The sequence below is a fragment of the Pseudopodoces humilis genome, chromosome 13, assembly GCF_049639895.1.
Source record: "Pseudopodoces humilis isolate 2021_Gansu_Grassland_sample_001 chromosome 13, ASM4963989v1, whole genome shotgun sequence".
NCBI lineage: Eukaryota > Metazoa > Chordata > Aves > Passeriformes > Paridae > Pseudopodoces > Pseudopodoces humilis.
Window position 1 is genome coordinate 5,223,329 of NC_142212.1, and position 18,792 is coordinate 5,242,120.

An 18,792-nucleotide genomic window follows, 5' to 3' on the forward strand; every position below is an offset into this window, starting at 1 on the left:
GGAGTCATCCCAAATTTGCATCACTGCAGCTGAGAGCTGAATTTGGCCAGTGGTAGCCATTAATAAAAACAAAAGGCAGTGTGGGGTAATTGTTACTCTTTTTCTTGTGTCAATAAAAGGAAGCCTGCAAAATATGTCTGGGAGCCTTAGTGTTAGAGACTGCACAGCACAGTCTTTTTCCACAGCCCTTCCTACAAAAAAGCAACAGCATTTCTGGCAAGGAAGATAAAGCTGTTTTGGGAAAGAGGTCTGGTTATTTATTTAAAGTCAAGTCTTTGAGGATCTGGGAGCCTTGCATCAGTCAGTGCAGAGCAGAGAGCTGTGTGTGCTTTGGGTACGCTCACAGGGGATGGGGAGCAGCCTTTGCCCACCTGCAGCAGCCTTGCCCCAGGCACTGCAAGAGAGCCTGGTGAAGTGCTTCTCATTTCCCTCAGAGCAGTGGTGGCCCTTCTCTCATCCTCCTCACTGCCAGAGAAATGGACTCTGGTGAGATCCCATTTTTGGGTCTCTATGAGCTTTTGTAATTCCAGTGTCCTAACCATTTAGCCTTGGGAGAAAAACAGCAGAAACAAAGAAAACAGAGTTTAAAACTGTCCAGCAGTTGTGCAAAAGGCAAAACTGCAACCACATGGGGTCCAGGAGGGATCTGAGGAGCAGAGACGTTTCTTGCTTTATCTTTCCCTAATGATTTTCATTCTCTTGGAGGTGCTGGGGAAAACCCAACATGATCCATTATGTGGAGACCCCAGTTCCAACAGAAATCACAGAATGGGTTGGGTTGGAAGGGCCCTTAAATACCATCTCATACCAACCCCCTGCCAGGGGCAGGGACCCCTTCTGCTAGATCAGGCTGCTCAGGACTCCATCCAGTCTGGCCTTGAGCACTCCAGAGATGGGGCAGCCTGTGCCAGGGCCTCACCACATTCTGTGTAAAGAATTTCTTCACAATATCCACCCTGAAATCTAACAAAATAGCACATCTTTATCTGGGACAGCAGCCCTCCAAGGATGTACCCAGGGTATTTGAGGTGCAATTTTAATGCCATTGATCTGAAGTTGGTGTGTTTTGTGTAGATGTAACTTAATCAAACTGGTTAATTCTTCAACAAATCCTGAAAGAAAGTAGTTGAGGCTTTTAAAAATACCCTTTTCCTTACTAAAGCTTTTCTTATGTCCCACATAAGAGCAGCCAGACTCCAGGATCAGGTTGGGTTTTTTTTTTGTTTCTGTTTTACTGTACAAGCTTGTATTTTTAGAGATCATGTGATGTCTGACTGCATTTGGGCATTTTTCTGAGAAGCCGTAGCTGTTCTCTCTCTCTTGTACATTAGCACAGCAGGCTCTGGGGGGCTTGTGCCCTGACCTGGCAGCAAGGCCCACACCATCCAAGTGGCTGTAAATGTGCAGAGGAGGGCCTGGGCAGAGTTCCCATCCTGGTTGAGACCTTCTGTCTTCAACTATGCAGGAATTTATTTTTGCAGTGCTTTATCTGAAAGGAGAAGACCAAGTTTGAAGTTGTGTGATATTGAATTTCCTTGCAGAAGATTCTCACTCTCTGCAAACACCCTGGTGGGTCTGTTGCTCTGAGAGCTCCCCATACAAGGGTTTGGGATGAAGGCTGAAAGCTGCTTTCCAGGCCAGGAGAGGTTTTCTGTAATCCAGGCTAACTGTGCATAGCCCTTTATCCCTGACTAGTTGCTAAATTATGTATAGCAAGCCCAGGTCTGCTTTGGGGCTGGCAGGGCTGAAGTCTCAGCTGTAGAGGTTGGTGATCCCATGCTGAGGAAGCAGAAGTCCAGCCAGCTGCCACGGAGGACGGGAGGTGTGGGTGCTGGGACAGGATGGGGAGCACTGGAGCAGGTCCACCCCTCCATCCCTGGTGGTGTGAGCTGCTTTTCCCTCTTCTCCCTTCTTCTCTGTGGTACTGCTGCATTTTAGCAGGCTCTTTAGTGAACTAGAGACCTCAGTTCTATGGTTTGTTTGCTTCAATTATAGCTGACCATCCCTGAAGAGCAACTAAACTTCACATTTCCCTGTCCTGCTTCTGCGGGAGAGCTGTGAAGAGCTGCTCAGAGGGTGCTTGCTTTTTATGAGGTAGGTGAAAGGATGGAGCACAGCAGGGAAATGGCACTGAGGAGAGGGGGAGCTGGGGTTGGTAAATGTCAAGCTGTTTGCCTCCTGCGCGCGCTGGAGCACGTCCGCAGGCTGCTGGAGCAGCGGCTGTGCCGAGGACAAGCCAGGGCTGGTGACGAGGGCCAGCTCGGGCTGAGCCACTGCCCACACTGCTTCCAGCGGGGCACCTGGGCTCAGGGCTGTGCTCACAGAGCTGTGCCCTCAGGGCTGGTGGCATCCATGGCACCAGCTCTGGGAGTTGGTGTGGGGTAGGTTTGCAAAGCCCTCTCTGAGCTGCGGCACCAGTGCTCACCCGCTTCCCTTTGCACGTTCCCCTCATGACTCTTCAACAGGGAAAAGCAGGACCTAGCACCTTCCTGGCTGGTAACTGAAGGCCTCTCCTGTGCCAGTGCCCATCCCCTGGCCCCTGCAGTGCTGTGTGACCCGCTCTGCACAAGGAGGTGCAGCACAGCCCGTCCTGCTGGGCTGGCAGCGAGGCCACCGTCACTCCTGTCACTGCCTGCTTGATTGTCCCTGACGCTGCGCCGAGCCTGACATCCTCCTAATGTAATATAGACACCACGATGATTACCATCATTGCAAGGACTATAAGCAGCAGACAATGAAATTTAGCAACAGTAGGTGCAGCAGTGATGAGGGGTGAGATGGAAATCGTGCTGTCTCTGTTCTCTGCCTATGGCCCTCAGCAGTCTCCATCTTCCAGCAGGACTTCTGGGGCCTGGCACTCCTTCTCCTCCCTGTTACCCAGCCACAGGGTTTGTGCTAGGCCTTGTTGCATTAAAGCAGATGGGACTCAGTTCTTTCCATGTAGAAAAGCTCATTCTTTATTCACATAACTTATTTTACACAGTTTAGTAGTTTTCTTGCTATTCAGTTCATTGGTTAGTAACTGGTATTCTGTCTGTCTATCAAATCTCCTGATTTTTGGATTGTTTACATATCTTCCTCACTGACTCTCATGGGACAGATCTATTGTTTATGTAGGTACAAACTTATTTTTCTTACCAGAATAGGTTGTGTTAAGTGACTTTTCATTCCTTTGACTCTTTCTTCTGGAAACTTACAGGCTAGCTGGTAATTCATCAGAACAAGGCCTGATTTTATAAGGCCTTTCTTTTATAATATCTCTACCTGTATGTAACATGGCCTCAACCATCTCATGGTGCTCTTGTTGGTCATTTATATTACTGGACAATTCTCCTCAAGGCTCCTGCTTCATGGGGGGCCACAGGGTCTGCTCAGTGTACTCAAGGCAGAAGCAAGTCTGCCCAAGGGTTCTCCTCTTTCCTCTTCACTCATACTCTGAGCTGTGGGGAAATGGTAGGACCCTGTAGTAGGTGTGATCACACTCAAAATGGGCCAGACTGATGCTTGTCCAAGGGACACCAACAGATCCTGAAGCTCCAGGAGAAGCTCCAGACCAGCATCTGAGCAAGCAGTGCCTCTCAGGGCAGGTATCCTGCTGCAGTATTTGCTGTACCGATGAATTCCCTTTGCAGGCACCATATCTGGGTCACTGTACAACACTGATCCCCGGGTCTGGCTGCAGGAGATTGAAGTATAACCCTGAACAGAGACTTCCCTGCCTCCCATAATAATGCTGGCTGGGAAAACCCTTTTGTTTCCTGCTTGCTGGCCTTTGTGGGGCATGACATGGCACAGCCCCATTTCTGGGGCATGACAGTTATCTTAGGCATGGGTGGCTATTGTGCCTGCAGAGATGTGATTTGGTCTTTGGCCTCCCTCACATGGAGCACCCCAACTTTGAGTGGAATGCTCTGGGAGCAGGAAGGCAGCCGCTCTGTTGCTGCACGTAGTACTTTGCTCTTTTGCAAACATGCCAGCTTTGCACTGTGATTAAACGCTGCTGTTTGGACTGCAGCTGTCCAAACCTGGTGTATTGGATTCATACAGCGGTGGAGAAAAAAATTAATTTCTGGAAAACTACTATTACCCAGATCAGATGCCTTTCTAGCAGGAGCTGGAGCGCCACAGCCTCTCCCTGCTTGGCCCTGAGCAAACCCCAGGTGGGGTTTGAGCTATGGGCACAGCTCTATCCTGACCCAGTGGGGCTGAGAGCTTCTGGGGTTACCGGCTGCTCCACTGGGGCTCAGCATTTTGGTTGCTGTTGTTCTTGAGGAAGGCGATGGGGGAGTCTTGGTGTGGAGGTGATGCTGTGCAAGGCCAGTGCAGTGCTGCCCCTCTAATTTTGGGGAAGGGCTGCTTCTTGGCAGATGTGACGTGGAGCTGGGGATAGAGGAAATGAGACGGGAGGGGTCTGCTTTGGGCTGCAAGTGTACACCACCCTCTCTGTCCTCCCATCAGTGTCCTCCCTTGTGTCCTGGATGAGTTGGTAGGGGTGATGCTTAAAGTTTTACCTTTCATATTTTTCAGATTCTGTGCTGCTTAGGTGTGTAGTTTTGAGCTTCATATTAAGTGTCAGTGAGCTCTCTTCACAGAGTAGGTAAACAAAACAATTCTTTTTCTAGCTTGATACCAAGGACAATCATTACAAGTTTCAGGCCCAAAAGCATAAACAAGGGTGGACTGAAGAGAGAAAACAAGAAGGATGGGACTTCATAATCTAAAGCTGTAATTGGACAATTAACCTCAATATGCAGATGGACCAAAACTTATAAAAATGTGAGACCTCATGATCAGTCATCCACTTTGTGACCATTTTTGGTCCATCTTGGATGTAGTCCTGGCCAGGCTCTTGTAGTGCCCAAGGTGTATCCTTTAAGGCCTTTCAATAAATACCTACTTTATTCTTAATTCTGTCTAGCCTCTGTTCTAGGTCAGCCTTCTCAAGGCATCAGGGGAGTCCCATGCCTGTAGGAGACAAGGAAGGCTGACGAAACAATTTTTACTTTCTAGTGGTGCTTTACAGGGCACTCTCCTGAGATTTGTTCTTTTCCTTCAGGTTTCATCATTGGATACCTTGACCCATGGGAAGGTGTTGGGCCCTCTCATGGCAGCTCATCAGATGGTGATTTCTGCACTTACGGGAGTATTTCTGCACCTGTTCCTTTCCCAGGCTGCCAAATTTCATGGTGCTGGGTGTGCTCACAGGGAACTGGGGAGAGGAAAATGCTTTCTCTGAACTCTGACAGCTCCCTGAATATACAGGCACAGAGGGAATTAAAGGCAGAGATGAGCATCATTTATTGTGCATTAGGAGCAAGGCAAACAAGTGAATTTAGAGAATGGGTGTTTCAAGGCAGTATCAGATCTGCCTCCTTGGCTGTACAGGTGCTGCTGGGAACATGTGCTGACATGGTTGTGTTACCGGCTTTGCTCTTAAGTGAGGCCACTTAGCACTTCTGGGCTGGTTTAAATCATTTTTGTGACTGTTTGTAATTGCACTGTGTTTAGGAATATTTAGGATTAAATTTTTCATGTTGCAGACTGTCTTGAACAGTTGGGTTTTTCTTCCCCTCACTTGCCACTGTTTTGGTTTTTTCCTTTGCTTTTTTTTTTTGTTTCAGCTCAGTACTTTCTATTGTTTGGCTGCTGTTAATATTCCCTCCCACTCTACCCTGCTCTTCCACTTATTAGTTCACTCTCAGCATCCACTGCTGGACTCCTTTCCACTGCCAGGATTGGATCTTCTGCTACTGCATCCAGCTTTAGCCTCTCCCAGGCTTTTGAGATCGCAGGTCAAAATGTGGTCTCAATCCTCATTCTCTGGATTCTCAACAACAGCCTCCTCCTCTGTGCTGCCTGAGGGCTGTTCCCTCCGTAGGTAATTCAGGGGCTCTGCAAAACCCTTCTCCTGCCCAGTGAGCAGGACTAATACAGGGTTGTTACTTCTTGTTTCAACATGGCTGGAGCAGTGCAGCATTTGGCTTTGCTCGTGTGCCTGCATTGCCGCCCACCTGCCCTGCCTGGCAGGGAGGCTGTGAGAGGATGGGGCCTGTTGCTCAAGGGATTGCCAAGTAAAACCAGGTTTTCCAAGAGCACAAAACCTGCACCCCTTCTCCCCAAGGGTGTTGGCACAGCTGTGGGTGTGAGGGTACGAACATGGAGTCGGAAGCAGCAGTTCCCTGCCTCCGAAGTCACCGGCGTTACTAATTTCAAAAACAGGTCCCAGAACTGGATCACAGGAGAATTTAAATGAGAATGGCTTTCTAATCTGGACAAAGCTAAAGGTTTTTGCCATCACTGAGGAATGTTCAGGATATCTTTGGCCAGAAAATCCTCCCTTTGACTGAGCTCAAGGAAAAACTCAGTATGGGAAATGTCACCTTAGATAAGTAAAACCTGGCCACGTTCTGAACAACCCAAAGCAAAATGCTACAGTGGAGACTGTGAAGTTCTCTGAATTGCCTGGAGCCCCCGCCATTCATTCCCCTGCCTGTCTGGGACGTTCTCATGCACGTATGGTCACTGTTAATTTGTCTTGGATTGTTCTAATTAATGCCGGTGAACTGTTCAGCCACAAAGACTGCAGAGCTCTGCTGCTGCAGAGAGGGCTGGAGGAGCAGCTCCTGGGTTCTTTTTCTGTTCTTTCCTCCCTTGTGGACAGGCACTGTTTCTGCCCATAACCAATAGGAGACAATTTTCTGTTTCATAATAGGAAAATACTAATGTCAGGACTCCCTCTGTACCCAAAGCTTTCTCCTTGAAGATTGCTCCTGTTTGCTTTCCTAATTGCTGCTGCTCAGCTGGAGGTATCCTGCACCTTCCAAGCACATGACTGTTGTGCTGTTACTTACCAAGGGGAGAAAAAAAGAGTGTGAGAGAATATTGCTTTGTGTCTGGCTTTCCTTGCTTTAACCCTTTCTGTGCCAATGTGGGGTGTTCTTATCTAGTGCAGGATGTTGTGCTGTTGGCAATACAAGCTTTTTGGTCTGAAGCTCGGGGTGTGATGGAGCTCTGATGTGAAGAACATCTAGAAATCGTATCCTGAGCCGCATCAAAAGCAGGTCAAGGGTGGAGAGTGATTCTTGCCCTCTACTCTGCTCTGGTGGGACCTCACCTGGAATACTGCATCCAGCTCTGGGGCCCTCAACATAAGAAGCAGGTGAAGGAGGTCCAGAGGAGGACAATGCAGATCACTGGAAGGCTGGAGCACCTCTGCTATGACGACAGGCTGAGAGAGCTGGGCGTGTTCAGCCTGGAGAACAGAAAGCTCTGGGGAGACCTTAGAGCCCCTTCCACTGCCTAAAGGGGCTCCAAGAAAGCTGGAAAAGGACTTTGGGCAAGGCCATGGTGTGACAAGAGGGAATGACTTCGCACTGAAAGAGGGGAGGTTGAGATTGGATATTAGGAAGAAATTAATTACTGTGAGGGCGGTGAGGCCCTGGCACAGCTTGCCTAGAGAAGTTGTAGCTGCTCCATCCTGGAAATTTTCAAGGACAGGTTGGACAAGGCTTGGAGAAACCTGGGATAGTGGAAGGGGTCTCTGCCCATGGCAGGGGTGTGGAATGAGATGGTATTTAAGGTCCTTTCCAACCCAAACCATTCTATGAAATAACTTCTTCTGGAGTCTGGGGATGCCTCTTAAATCTCTTCTCTTACACTTCAGAGTCCCTGTGATCAGAGAGTGATCACTTGTAATAACAAAGGAGTTGCCAAATTGATGTAAAGTATGGGTGGTTTGGGTTGGAAGGGACAGGTGTGGGGCATACAAGAGCAGAGCCTTGGGGAGGGCACTGGAGCCACGCTACGTGTGTCTCTTAGGGACTGAGGAGTCAGATGAGGATCACAGATCACAGTCTGGCTCTTTGCTGTTGGCTCATGGGCCATGTTCTTGCAAGTCAGTAACCACAAAAATTCACAGAAATTCTGTTTTCTCCAGAAACCTCAGAAACTATCAGATCTGAGCCTTTTGTGTGCTGCCCCACTGACAGAGGTGGAATGGGTTACTGTCCTGGCAGCCAGGGCAGGCAACATGAATCCCTTGGGACTTTTTGGGGGGGAAAAAAGCAGTTGCTGAAGTAGAGCTAGAATGGAGTAATGGTATATATTGGACATAAGGCTGCTGGAAGAGACTGCTGTTAGGAATTTCCTAGTGCCATGGAAGAAAGGAGGAGCTTGGGCAGGCAAGCCCCAGCGAGAGCTGCCAAAAGCAAAGTGGAAGCCTAGAGATGAACCCAGGAGGTCTGGAGCTGTGCACAGCTGAAAGAGCAGATTTGTGCTTAGTCTCTCAGTGTACTCCTGTGGCTTCAGCCTCAGAAACTGCTTCATTTAACCATGAAAGGGAAAGAGAGGCTGGAGGGGGATGTCTCTGCTCTGGCTCTTGAATTCATTGTCAGCTACCTTCAGCAAGTGGAGTTGTTGGCTACTCCAACTCATTATAAGGTGTAGAGAAAGAAGAGAGGGCAGTAAGTAGTTTCCCAGCATTTTAGAGGGTCTCATTATGTCCCTGAGCTTTGTGATGTGTCACTGTCCAGAACCTGGGTACCTCTCTGCCTTTTTACCTTTACTTTTGCTGGCTCCACCAAGAGAAAGAGCTGTGATGTTATGAGCCTGGTGGGTGTCTCTGGCTGAGCCTCTCCTTAATCCTGGGTGGAATGGAGGAGGTTCTGGGTATGTGTTTGTCACATGGAAGCTGGTTGTTTAATGTTTGTGTTTGGGTGCTGCTCTGAGACCCAGGGCAGATGTGTCACAAGAAATTGCTTCTGCAACCCCTGGTCCTCATGGCCAGGTGTGCAACAAACCACCACTTACAGGCAGAGTCTTTCACTTGTAATGAAGCTCCAGCAAAGAGAGGGTTTTGTCCCGTGGGAAGCATGATTCAGCTCCTAAGGATCATGCAAGCTTGGGTAGGTGCCAGACATACTTAGCATGGAATTTGCAGTTAAGCGTGGAGTCTGCTACCTCCTTGGGGAGGTCCAGCTCTCCTTGGAGGGTTCTCTGTTCCCATATGTCTCCATGGATGGAGCTGACGGTATTTGCAAGTAGCCTGAGGATAAAGAGAGAAGTAGAATCCTGTTTGCTTTGTGGTTTTCTTCATGTAGCTTACTTAAGGAAAGATAAGGCATGAGGAATTTTTTTTTGCTAATCTCAGGTGATGGCAATAAACTCTTCCCTTTGACCCTGTGTTGGCTGCATCTGGGTCTGCAGACAGGTGGAGTTAACAAGTCACAAAATCATCTGAGGAGGTGACTGAGGAGTTTGTGGTTTTGAAGTCTTCTGGTGGGACTGATCCCTTCTTCTTGAGGCAGTGCTGATGCCAACAGCACTTCCCTTGGGTCTGGGGTTGTTCCCTGCAGTTGTATGATGTGCCTGCAGGCCATTGCTGCTGCTTTGGGTGCATTCAAATACAGACAATTGATTGCCATTCAGAATAATCCTGTATCTATTTGTGCCTCTACCCACCACAGCCTGGCCAAGTTCTGGATTGGTTGTAGAAATTCTGATTTCTTGAGGATGCCAAATTACTATGCCTTGGTTGGAGACGTGGGTTTTATCCTGCTTCATTTGATCCCCTTGTTCCCATTTCTGGTACCCAGGGCTGCCCTGCTTCCCCAGTGCTGCCAGGCCCTGCACACAGCAAACCCTGCAGGCAGTGCTGGGGGCAGGCGGGGAGTTGGGCTTGCACTTGCCAGGTTCAGCAGGTGGCTTTGGGGAGGTGGTCAGTGGGCTTTGGGGATGCCTTTGGGTGAGGCAGTGCACAGCAGCAAGCGTGGTGGCTCTGCCTGTGCCATAGGAGTGGCTCAAGCAGAGGCAGGAATGGGCAGCTCAGCTTTTGAGTGAGAGGGTGGGATGCTCATTGCCTGCAAGCATGAAAGCAGGCAGCTATAGTGCCAGTGGTGTGGGCAGCAGGTGGCTGAATTTCTGTCTTTTCTGATTGTAAAGCCTTTTTTCTCTTGCTCCCCTCATTTCCAAAGCTTATATTGTTACCTAATCCACATTGCTAGATCCTCTGTTAGAGGATCAGCTTTTCTGTAGGAAGACTGCTGTACTCCTCACTAATATTGACTATCTTTTGCTTCCCCTCTTAGATCTACGATGACAATAAAAACCTGTTTGAAGTCAAGGAGAATGTGCCCAGGAAATTGGTGGAGAAGGTTGCAGGGGACATTGAGAGTCTCTTGGCCAAGAAAGTCCGTGCTTTAAAGGTAAGGAGATGGGCCTGTGTTCTGATCCTTTGATGGAGATGTTCAGTTTAAACAAGAAGGTTGATGCTGGCACAGCGGTATGATCTCAGCTTCAGAGTGATTTCTATGATTGTGTGGCCTTTTCTGGCAACTGCATCCTGCAGTTGGACAGATTCATATGGAGCATGTGAGGCAAGGATGTGTCATGTGGGGATGTACTCTAGGTATCTTCTTGATTTTTATCTCCTCCCACCGTCATGCAAACACCTGAAGGTGCTGCCACAAGAATACAAGTGACAGCAAAAGCCTGGCAGCAATTTGATCCAGTCATTTAACTGGAGGTGCACTGGAAGCAGAGGTACTGCAATGTCCCTGCTGTCGCTCATGGAAGTGTTTCGGAGCCCTTCCTGGTTAGGAGATGATGCACTTGAAGGGTTTGTGTCAGTGCCTGGGAGCTGAGCCCTGCGACTGACTGCCTGTGTGGGCTGCCCTCATGGGTATCTGCATACATTTCTCATCTATTGTCCTGTTCTGTAACACTCCTTTTAAAAGGAACTCATTTTATCTGTAGTGGAGGAAGGTGACCTGATCCATGGTGCCTGCTCAGCAAAACCCAGTGGTGGCTATAACGAGGTGGCAGCAGGGCTGTGCTCTGCTACTTGGTCTGAGACAAGTAATTGCCTTCCTGGAGAGGTGGACAACCTTCTCCACTACAGAGGGGTATGGATACTTCCCCTCCAGGAGTGAGGTGTCCTCTCTAAAGCACAATTTTAGCAGTGGCATGCCATTGTTCAGTGGGCATCTGGCAGTGTGGCCAGCTGGATGCAGATTTTAGCTTGATTCACTGAAAGGGTATCTGCAGGGCGATAGAGAAGGGGAAGGCTTGGAGCAGGTAACACAGCTGATGTGTCCACAGAGGCACTGCAGCCAAAAAGACCTGGTCACCCTTCAACCTGGTAGACAGGAATGGGAGCACAAGGAAATGTGCTGTGGTGAGAGAAGGGATATTGCAGTAAATGAGGTGTAATTAGGGCAGTGGGAGTTTGGAAATGACCTGTCTCTGCAGCAGGAAAGAAGTAGCTTGGAGAAGGTGGGCAACAGGAATCACAGGACACCCATGTGGGCTAGGGGAGTCTCAAGATTCAAGATAGGATCTCAGTCAAGGGTGGTCAAAGTCTGGTCTGAGTGTCCAGATGGTGTGAGGTTGTCCACAGTGCCTGACAAAGATGGTAACTGTAGGGACTTGGGTGAAGAAGATTCTTGTTGACCCAATTTCTTACTCTAGGATAAAGAATAATCCTACTTGGGACTCACACCAAGTGTTTTAGCTCGAATGGAAGGAGCTGAAGTGGGACTAAAGAGGTGTCAGCACTGTATTTGGGACCATGGAAGTGAAAATCAGGGAGACCAATTTTCTTCTTAATATGAACTTGCAGCCTTGCTCATGTAGTTTTTGTGCATATTTCAGCTTATATCACATGAAATGTTCCAGAGATGTGCAGCACCTATAGATGCTGGAGGAAGACACAGGTGACAGAAGGTTGTTGCAAACTTGATACGCACCTGGACAACTCATGGCTCCCGTGGGATGCACAGGGTAATAACCCTGAGTTACACAGCGTGACTGTGCTGAGTGGTTCCACTGTGACATTTGAATTTCAGCTCATCAGTCACACTGTTTTTCTTTGCCCTTTGCTCTGAGTCACACAGACTTATAGAGAGTTTGTGCATCTTTTGGTGCTAGATCAAGGGTTGAACTGTGCCCACGGTACAAATAACCTTGTTTGTCTTCCAACTGTCTTTCTTTTTTGTTGGGTTTTTGAGCAGGACTCTGGTGTGCTGTGAAGGGCTCACCTGTCACAGGGGTGATTCTGGCAGTGCTGGTTAGGTAACAGCATGTGGTGCTGTCTTTATAGTGGAAACAATGAACCCTTGACCTAAATTAGTCTTTCAAGAGGACTCCTTCAGAGTGCACTCTTGGATGGAGCAGACTTTTACATCCAGTTTCCAAGTAAATTCTAGACATTTTGGATTGGTGGTACTAATAACAAAATCTGGAAATGGGGAAATTGATGGGGAAAGAGAAATTGAATCTTCTAAATTTCTTCCACATTTTGCTGAGCTTCTTTGGAACAGTGGGGCTCCCGTAGCTTCTTCCATTCTCCTGCCTGTTTTCATCTGTCTCAACTCTCCCTTTAGTTGAATCATCTCTCCTGGAGTCATTTCCTCCTCTTCTCTCATGACTCACAAGAGTGATTATGACTTCTTGAAACATATTTTTCAGTATCTGAGTCAGGTAGGACTCCATGTATTGGCAAGGGCAGGTGAGGAGGGAGAAATGGAGTCCCTCCTTGATGTACGGACTGCCCTGTCACTTGTGCTTACTCTCCTGAGGAGACATGCCTGCCTCCTTTGCTGCAGGAGAGAGAAGGGATGCTTCCTGGGCCTCAGTGGGGCTTTGTAGGAAGGTGCTCACAAGTCTTAGGGCACAGACTGTGGGTGCACAGTTCAGAGCACTGTTCTGATTAGGTGGTGATTCAGTCCAGTCATCAAAGAACCTGTTCTCCTATAAGTGAAAATATTAATGTGTCTTTATTAAACTATATGCAGAACATTTATTAATATAGTTTCTTACCTTGTGTGTTGCGTTTCTAAGGGGCAGAAGTCAAGCACGAGGAAACGGAACCCATCTGGCCCTGACAGCCACTGTGCAGCACTGTGGCATGGGCCTGGCACTAACAGGACACTCTGATTTCCCACATGCATTTTGGAAGTGTGCTGGAGACAGGGGGTGTGGCAGAGAGGGTGATTCCTTCCTAAAAGAAGGCACCTACAAGGGGCTGGTTATTTGGATGCTATCTCTCCCTTTTTGTTCCAGAGCATCATATCAGATGACAGTCTCATCATGGGACAAAAAAAGTCCTAGGAAGATGTTTTTGTAATCCCCATCTAGCACTGGAGTATCTACAGTGGGACTTTTACCCCATGTCCCACACAATGGCTTTTGTTTGCCATGGATTTGCACCAGCACTAATTGCCTTTTCCAGTGTCCCTTGTCCATGATGATTTCATTGCTTCAAGCCTGGCCTCCAAGTCACCTTTGGGCTCTGTAGTTCCAGCTGCTTTTTATTCCCAAGCTTTAACAGGAGGGGAGGTAAAAAAGATGGTATTCAATACCAAAAGTGCATCTAATTTCCTCTGAACTGGAAGCAAAAGACTAAGGTGGAGTGACTCCTGAAGGAGATGACATTACATTTACCCAGTGTATTGCACTGTGGGGGAAGTTCCAGAGCAACAGGTAAGGTGTAAGGAAGTGGTAGGTGGTTTCCTGGCTGGGTGGGAGTTTAATGGGCTGCTCTTGTCCACACTCATGAGCTTGTCCTTGTTAGGGCTAAAAAAGTCACCTTTTGTAAGACGTGGAAAGGAGTGAGGTTGTACGTTACCTAATGACTACATTCCCCTTGGGTTTTTCTTGTGCTGGGAATCACAGCTGGGTGGCTCATGGCTTTACATCATCTGAGACTAGAATTCATCAGGTTGTTTTTTTGACAAGTAGATTCTTTGTCACTTTTTCAACTTTATTTCCTATCTCCTCTTCAGTTTTTCAGTGTGTTCAGACCCCTCTTTGCCTTTGTATGTGCCCAGAGAGATACGTACAGGCTGTGGCTTCTTTGGGAGCTTCTTTGGGAGCCCAGATGTTGGAGTTTACTGTTGGTGGAGCACTGAGTGAGCCAGGGAAAAGCCATCACATGAAGGTGTGCATGGTGTGGGTCCAGATTCCCAAACCCAAGGGGCACTTTTTCTTTCTTTTTGAATACTACATCAAGTACATGAGCAATGCCTCCAGGTCTATTCTTTCCTGAAGCTCTGCAGACTGGGGGAGAAGGAAGTTGTGATTTGATGGAGGAGGAGGCTGAGAGGTGGAAATTTTAGATCCTAGGATATGTTTTAAGATTGTTTCTCCTTTTTATATAGTTCTTGTGAAGGCTGCTTTTGGATGCTGACTGCTTCATTCTTCACATATTTAACTACAGACAATTTGCTTTGCCTCCTGAGAGTGACACATCCCACAGTTTACTGAGTAGGTTATGCCCTGAAGTGAACTATTCCTACACTGTGACCACCCTAAAGATTGCTGTCTGTGCTGGTGGACTTCCCCTATCTCCAAAAAGAGACCTGCTGATCCACAAAACATGGTCTGGGTGCCTGCAGGCTCTCACATTGCCCCAGTGGTGACATGGTTGGGCTGGTATTTTCTCCACAGAGCTGATTTAGTTTTGCAAGTTGTACGTCACAATCTTTTGAGTTAAGGTGAGGTTTGTTGCGTTTCCTGTGGAGCTCAGCCGTGTGCAGTATCGAATATGATGTGTTGAGCAGAAGTGCAGCAAAGTGGGATTTTGTGTGTCAGAATTTATAGTGTATACTATGTACATCTGTGTATATCTTATGTAGATGTATGTGTGTGCAACAGGTTTGGTGCCCCTTGCATGGCTTTGGTGAGGAGACAACTAACAACACTTACCAGGAGTGGGAGGAAGGTTTGTGGAGTTTTTTAAAATTGTGTTTTCGCAAAATTAAATAGCATCGTTTTGTTGCTATGTATTTAGCTTCAGTGTGGAATGAGCATCTGGGGGAAAGCAGGGGTTTGGCAGGAGGGCTCAGCAGTAGGAGGTTTCAAGGTTCCTGTTCCTTCAGCTGAGGTGTAGGAGGTCACAATATATTTCACTCAGATTTTACTGCAACCTGAGTAGTAAAATCTACCCTTGGCATTAGACATTTTCTTTTGGCAGAAAAAAGAATACAAAGGATAAGACTGGGGATTTCCTGTATTTTGAAAGCATCCTGCAGGGAAGTCTGGCTGGGTTTCCTGTGGCTACAAAGCCTGGGGGAAAGTGGCTGTAGGTGTTGGCTGTAGGTTTCCCATCTTTCTTTACTTTGGATCCTAAGGGAAAGAGGTTGGAAGAGCTGGGATTTGGCACACAGAAAAGGTGGTTGGTCTGGAGATGCTTAGGGTTTTGTACTGCCTTAACCCTATTATGCTTTTTTGTCTCCTGTTTCGTCCCCTCACCCTCAAGTTTTCCCACTTATTGGCATTTTTTCCTGCATGTTTCTTCTGAAACAGTACTTAGTACTTAGCCATGCTTTAGGATCCTGTGATGAAGGGTGAGGTGAGAGTTTGGTGTGTTACCACAAAGTACTGACCAAATCAGCTTCTCAGGGTGAAGCTGGTCAGGGGGTCCATTGCAGGAGGGAGGAGCTCAGGCCAGTTGTGCTTTCAGTCCTGGTTGAAGACTCAGTGCATTACTGCTCAGCTGGGACTAGTTCCAAGCTCCATTTGATCCTGGCACAAGCATATATCAAGAGTGCAGAGGGGATTTAATTGGACATGTTTATCCCTTTAACAATTCTGATAGCCCTGAGATTTCCCTTGCAGGTTTGTGGAGAATGGTGTCTTTATCATGTTTCTCATGCCTAATGGAGACAATAAAAAGTGCCACCTGTCTGACAAGCTGCAAAAATTGGCATACAGCAAAGCATTTCTCAGCCCAGTTCAGAGCATCTCCCCGCTCCCCTCTCTCAGCAGCAGAGGCACTGACCTCTGTCATGGCATGGGCTGGTAGAATATCATCAGGAAATCTTCTCTCCTTCACTGCTGGGGTTGTTGCTGTCCTGTGGTCTTGCTGGCAGGCAGCAAAAGGGGTCAGCATTCAGCAGGAGTGGTCCTGGGGTTGTACTGGATTTCTCCTTTGTTTCTGGCAGAGCAAGGTCCTGTTGCCATCTCCCTGCACCGCAGAGCTGTCTGAAGGATGTTGAACCAGGTGTTCATCAGCCAAGTCATTGAAGTGTTTAACTGGAGACGTTCCAGGCCAGGAGAGGGGGACCCTCCTGAGCTGCAGAGCACTGGGGGTTCACACTGGTTGGTAGCATGTGGTGCCAAACCCTTGTGGGTTTCCCTCCTGGAGCGTGGTACAGCCCTGGCTTTGGCCTGAGGGGGACTTTGGGCATGTCAGAAGGCCACCAGTGGTCACGCTGTGGCCTGCTGGGTCCCAGCTAAGGGACACATTACCTGTCTTGCCTAGACAGCAAAATGGGGTAGGAGAGAGGGAACAAACATAGCTCAGGTGAGCTCTGACACAGCCTGTGGGTTTGGTGAGGTGTGGGGCTTCGTTGCCTCATGCACTCCTGCACCATTCTGCCTGCATTGCCACAGACAGGAGCTCTTGACTTGGAGTAAGGAGCACAACCACCAACCTTGCACATGCTGAAGTCCAAACCATTTAAAGGCAGGACCTCGTGCTTTATTTCATAGTGACAAATCCAGCCCTCTTCCCACTTCTTCGGTAATTGCTGGTTTTTATTTTTAATTCTGTTTTTAATTCACTCCTAATCAAATCCTAGCTGACAGTCCCTGTGTGTTTGTTTGTTTGTTTGTTTGTTTATTTGTGTGTGTGTGTGTGTCTTCTCCTGCCTCACAATTGTTCTGGTGCTGGACCTGCTCCAGTAATCTAATTTGAATCCAATCTCCCAGGTCTGGAATTCTAATTTACGGATTGCAGAGGAGAGTTAAACAATGCCCACACACCAGAATGGGGGTTGATTGTCTAATCTAATCAGGGACAATCAGATGTTTGTAACAAGTCTATCAAACCTGTATTGGGCCCGTTTGCTGAGCGATGTAACCAGCTTTCTTAATAGTGCTAACACAATTTAGGGCTTCCTGCACTTTCATGCAGATTACATTGAACGTTTCCCTTTCTTCTCCCATGAATGTTTGGCAGCTGCTCAGCCCGATAGGCTTTACAACCTGGGGAGCTGCTGGGTGCCCTCTGGGGCAGGAGATGTTTGCCAGGAGCCAGGGGGCTGCTGCCTCCCCCCGCACACTGAGGTCCTGGGATGACCCTGGTTTGTGGCACACGTACAAGGAATGGACTCAGTGCCACCAGTGCACCTGGAGGCACAGATGGGGGAGTGGAAACGATAGTCCAGACCTGATAGGGTGTTCAGTAAGTCTCCACAGCAGATCCCCAGCCCCGTGCATGGTTGTTGGTAAAAAACAGATGAAGAAACCTTTGTCCTCTTGTGCCCTTGGCAGACTGAGGCTGTTGTTTTGGTACTTGCTGTCAGAAGTCTGGAGAGTTGATGTTTAAAGAAAACACCTGTCTGGTTTTTGGGGAGTTTTTTATACCCTTTCAGGGCCTGAAGCAAAAGAGGAGGCAAAACTAGATCTATGAACAAGATGATGTCTCTTAGTATAGCTCTCCAACCCAGAGTGGAGCTTCCTTACTTACCCTGTGCAAATAAATAATTGCCTGACTTTGCCCTTCCTGAAGACTGAAATATCTATCTGGTCCCTTACCCTGTCAAGAGGTGAGCTGGTTCTCACGCTCCAGGTCTGTACCACTTAGCTCTGCACTCACTGCCTTTGCCAGGGGATGTATTTTAGACTGATGGTTTCCTCCGTGCCCCAAAGCATCTTGGCTGTGCGCAGCGCTCAGCCCCAGGCAGGCGTGCCGCAGGGAGGGATCACTCGCTGAGGCTGCCGGGCTCGGCTCACAGCCTAAAGCTGCCAGCTCTAGCTCTCAGCCTGAGCAGAGCCTGCCCTCCGGCCCTCTGAGCTCTGCCAGGCCGGGTGGCACACACAGGCAGCAGGAATAGGAACTCCCCCACTGGGAATGAACCATTCTCGGAGGGTTTAATGGAACCCAGACACCTCTGAGACCAAGTGAGGAGAAGGATGAAATAGTCCTTAAAGGGTGTTTACTTCCCTTCCTCAAACTGTGTTACAGATTAGACAGCAGTTTGCATGTTGTTTTTCAGTTTTTGCTGTTTTTTTCCAGCACAGGAACAGGGCTCTCAGCAGAGTGGAGGCGACTAAAGCCATTGCTGTGGGATTTGCAGCCGTTGTAGTGCTTGGCTGTCTCAAAACTCAAATCCTTCAGCTTGCTCCTTACCCTCTCAACATCCTGAGGCCTGGCAAGGGCTGTGCTTTCAGACCAGGCATTTGGGGGTGGCTGAAAGGGTTAAAGCAGATGGGTATGACTTACTGGTCTATCTGTGTAGATAGATATAGATATAAACTGGTGAGTGATGTAGAGGAGGAGGAGGTCTCTGAGGGAATTAGTGCTAGGGAAGGGAATTATCATTTAATTCTTTATAGAACAACCTTTAAACATGATTGGGAAGATATGCTTGCAATGATAGCAAAATAAAAGAAACCATGTCACCAAGAAAGGGATTTATTTGAATTTTCTTGGTTAATTTTGGCATGAGAAAATGCATTTCCATGGCAGTTTGGTACCTGGAGTTGCTTCTGCACCCTGTCCTGTGACTTTGCAATCTGTGCATGGCAGGAGAGGGTGAGAGGGGGATCTTTATTTCCCCAGGGTTGCCTGTAGGTTTGCATGAAGTGTGTGTTTCTGCACTTACAGATGTGCCCTCAGTCCCTGAGGGTTCAGCCCCTGCCCTTCATGACGCTGTACATCCTCAGAGAGCTCTCTGAAGCCCAAGATCTTGGGCAGAAAAACCTCCAACCAATTTATTCTTATTTAATATTTTTCCCCTTGAATATTTCAGATGCATCATTTGGGGTGTAAGACTCATACTGAATGGG

The 18,792-nt window shown here is 48.1% G+C and overlaps 1 protein-coding gene across 2 annotated transcripts in view; it reads left to right on the plus strand.

Annotated features, from left to right (window-relative positions):
* CACNA2D2 (calcium voltage-gated channel auxiliary subunit alpha2delta 2) overlaps nucleotides 1–18,792 on the plus strand; it is a 209,029-nt gene that overhangs the window by 72,873 nt on the left and 117,364 nt on the right. For both annotated transcript variants that reach the window (XM_088061671.1, XM_005522184.3), the window contains exon 3: nucleotides 10,086–10,202. In XM_088061671.1, coding sequence (XP_087917797.1) covers nucleotides 10,086–10,202 — 117 coding nt within the window. The remainder of the gene's footprint in view (nucleotides 1–10,085; nucleotides 10,203–18,792) is intronic.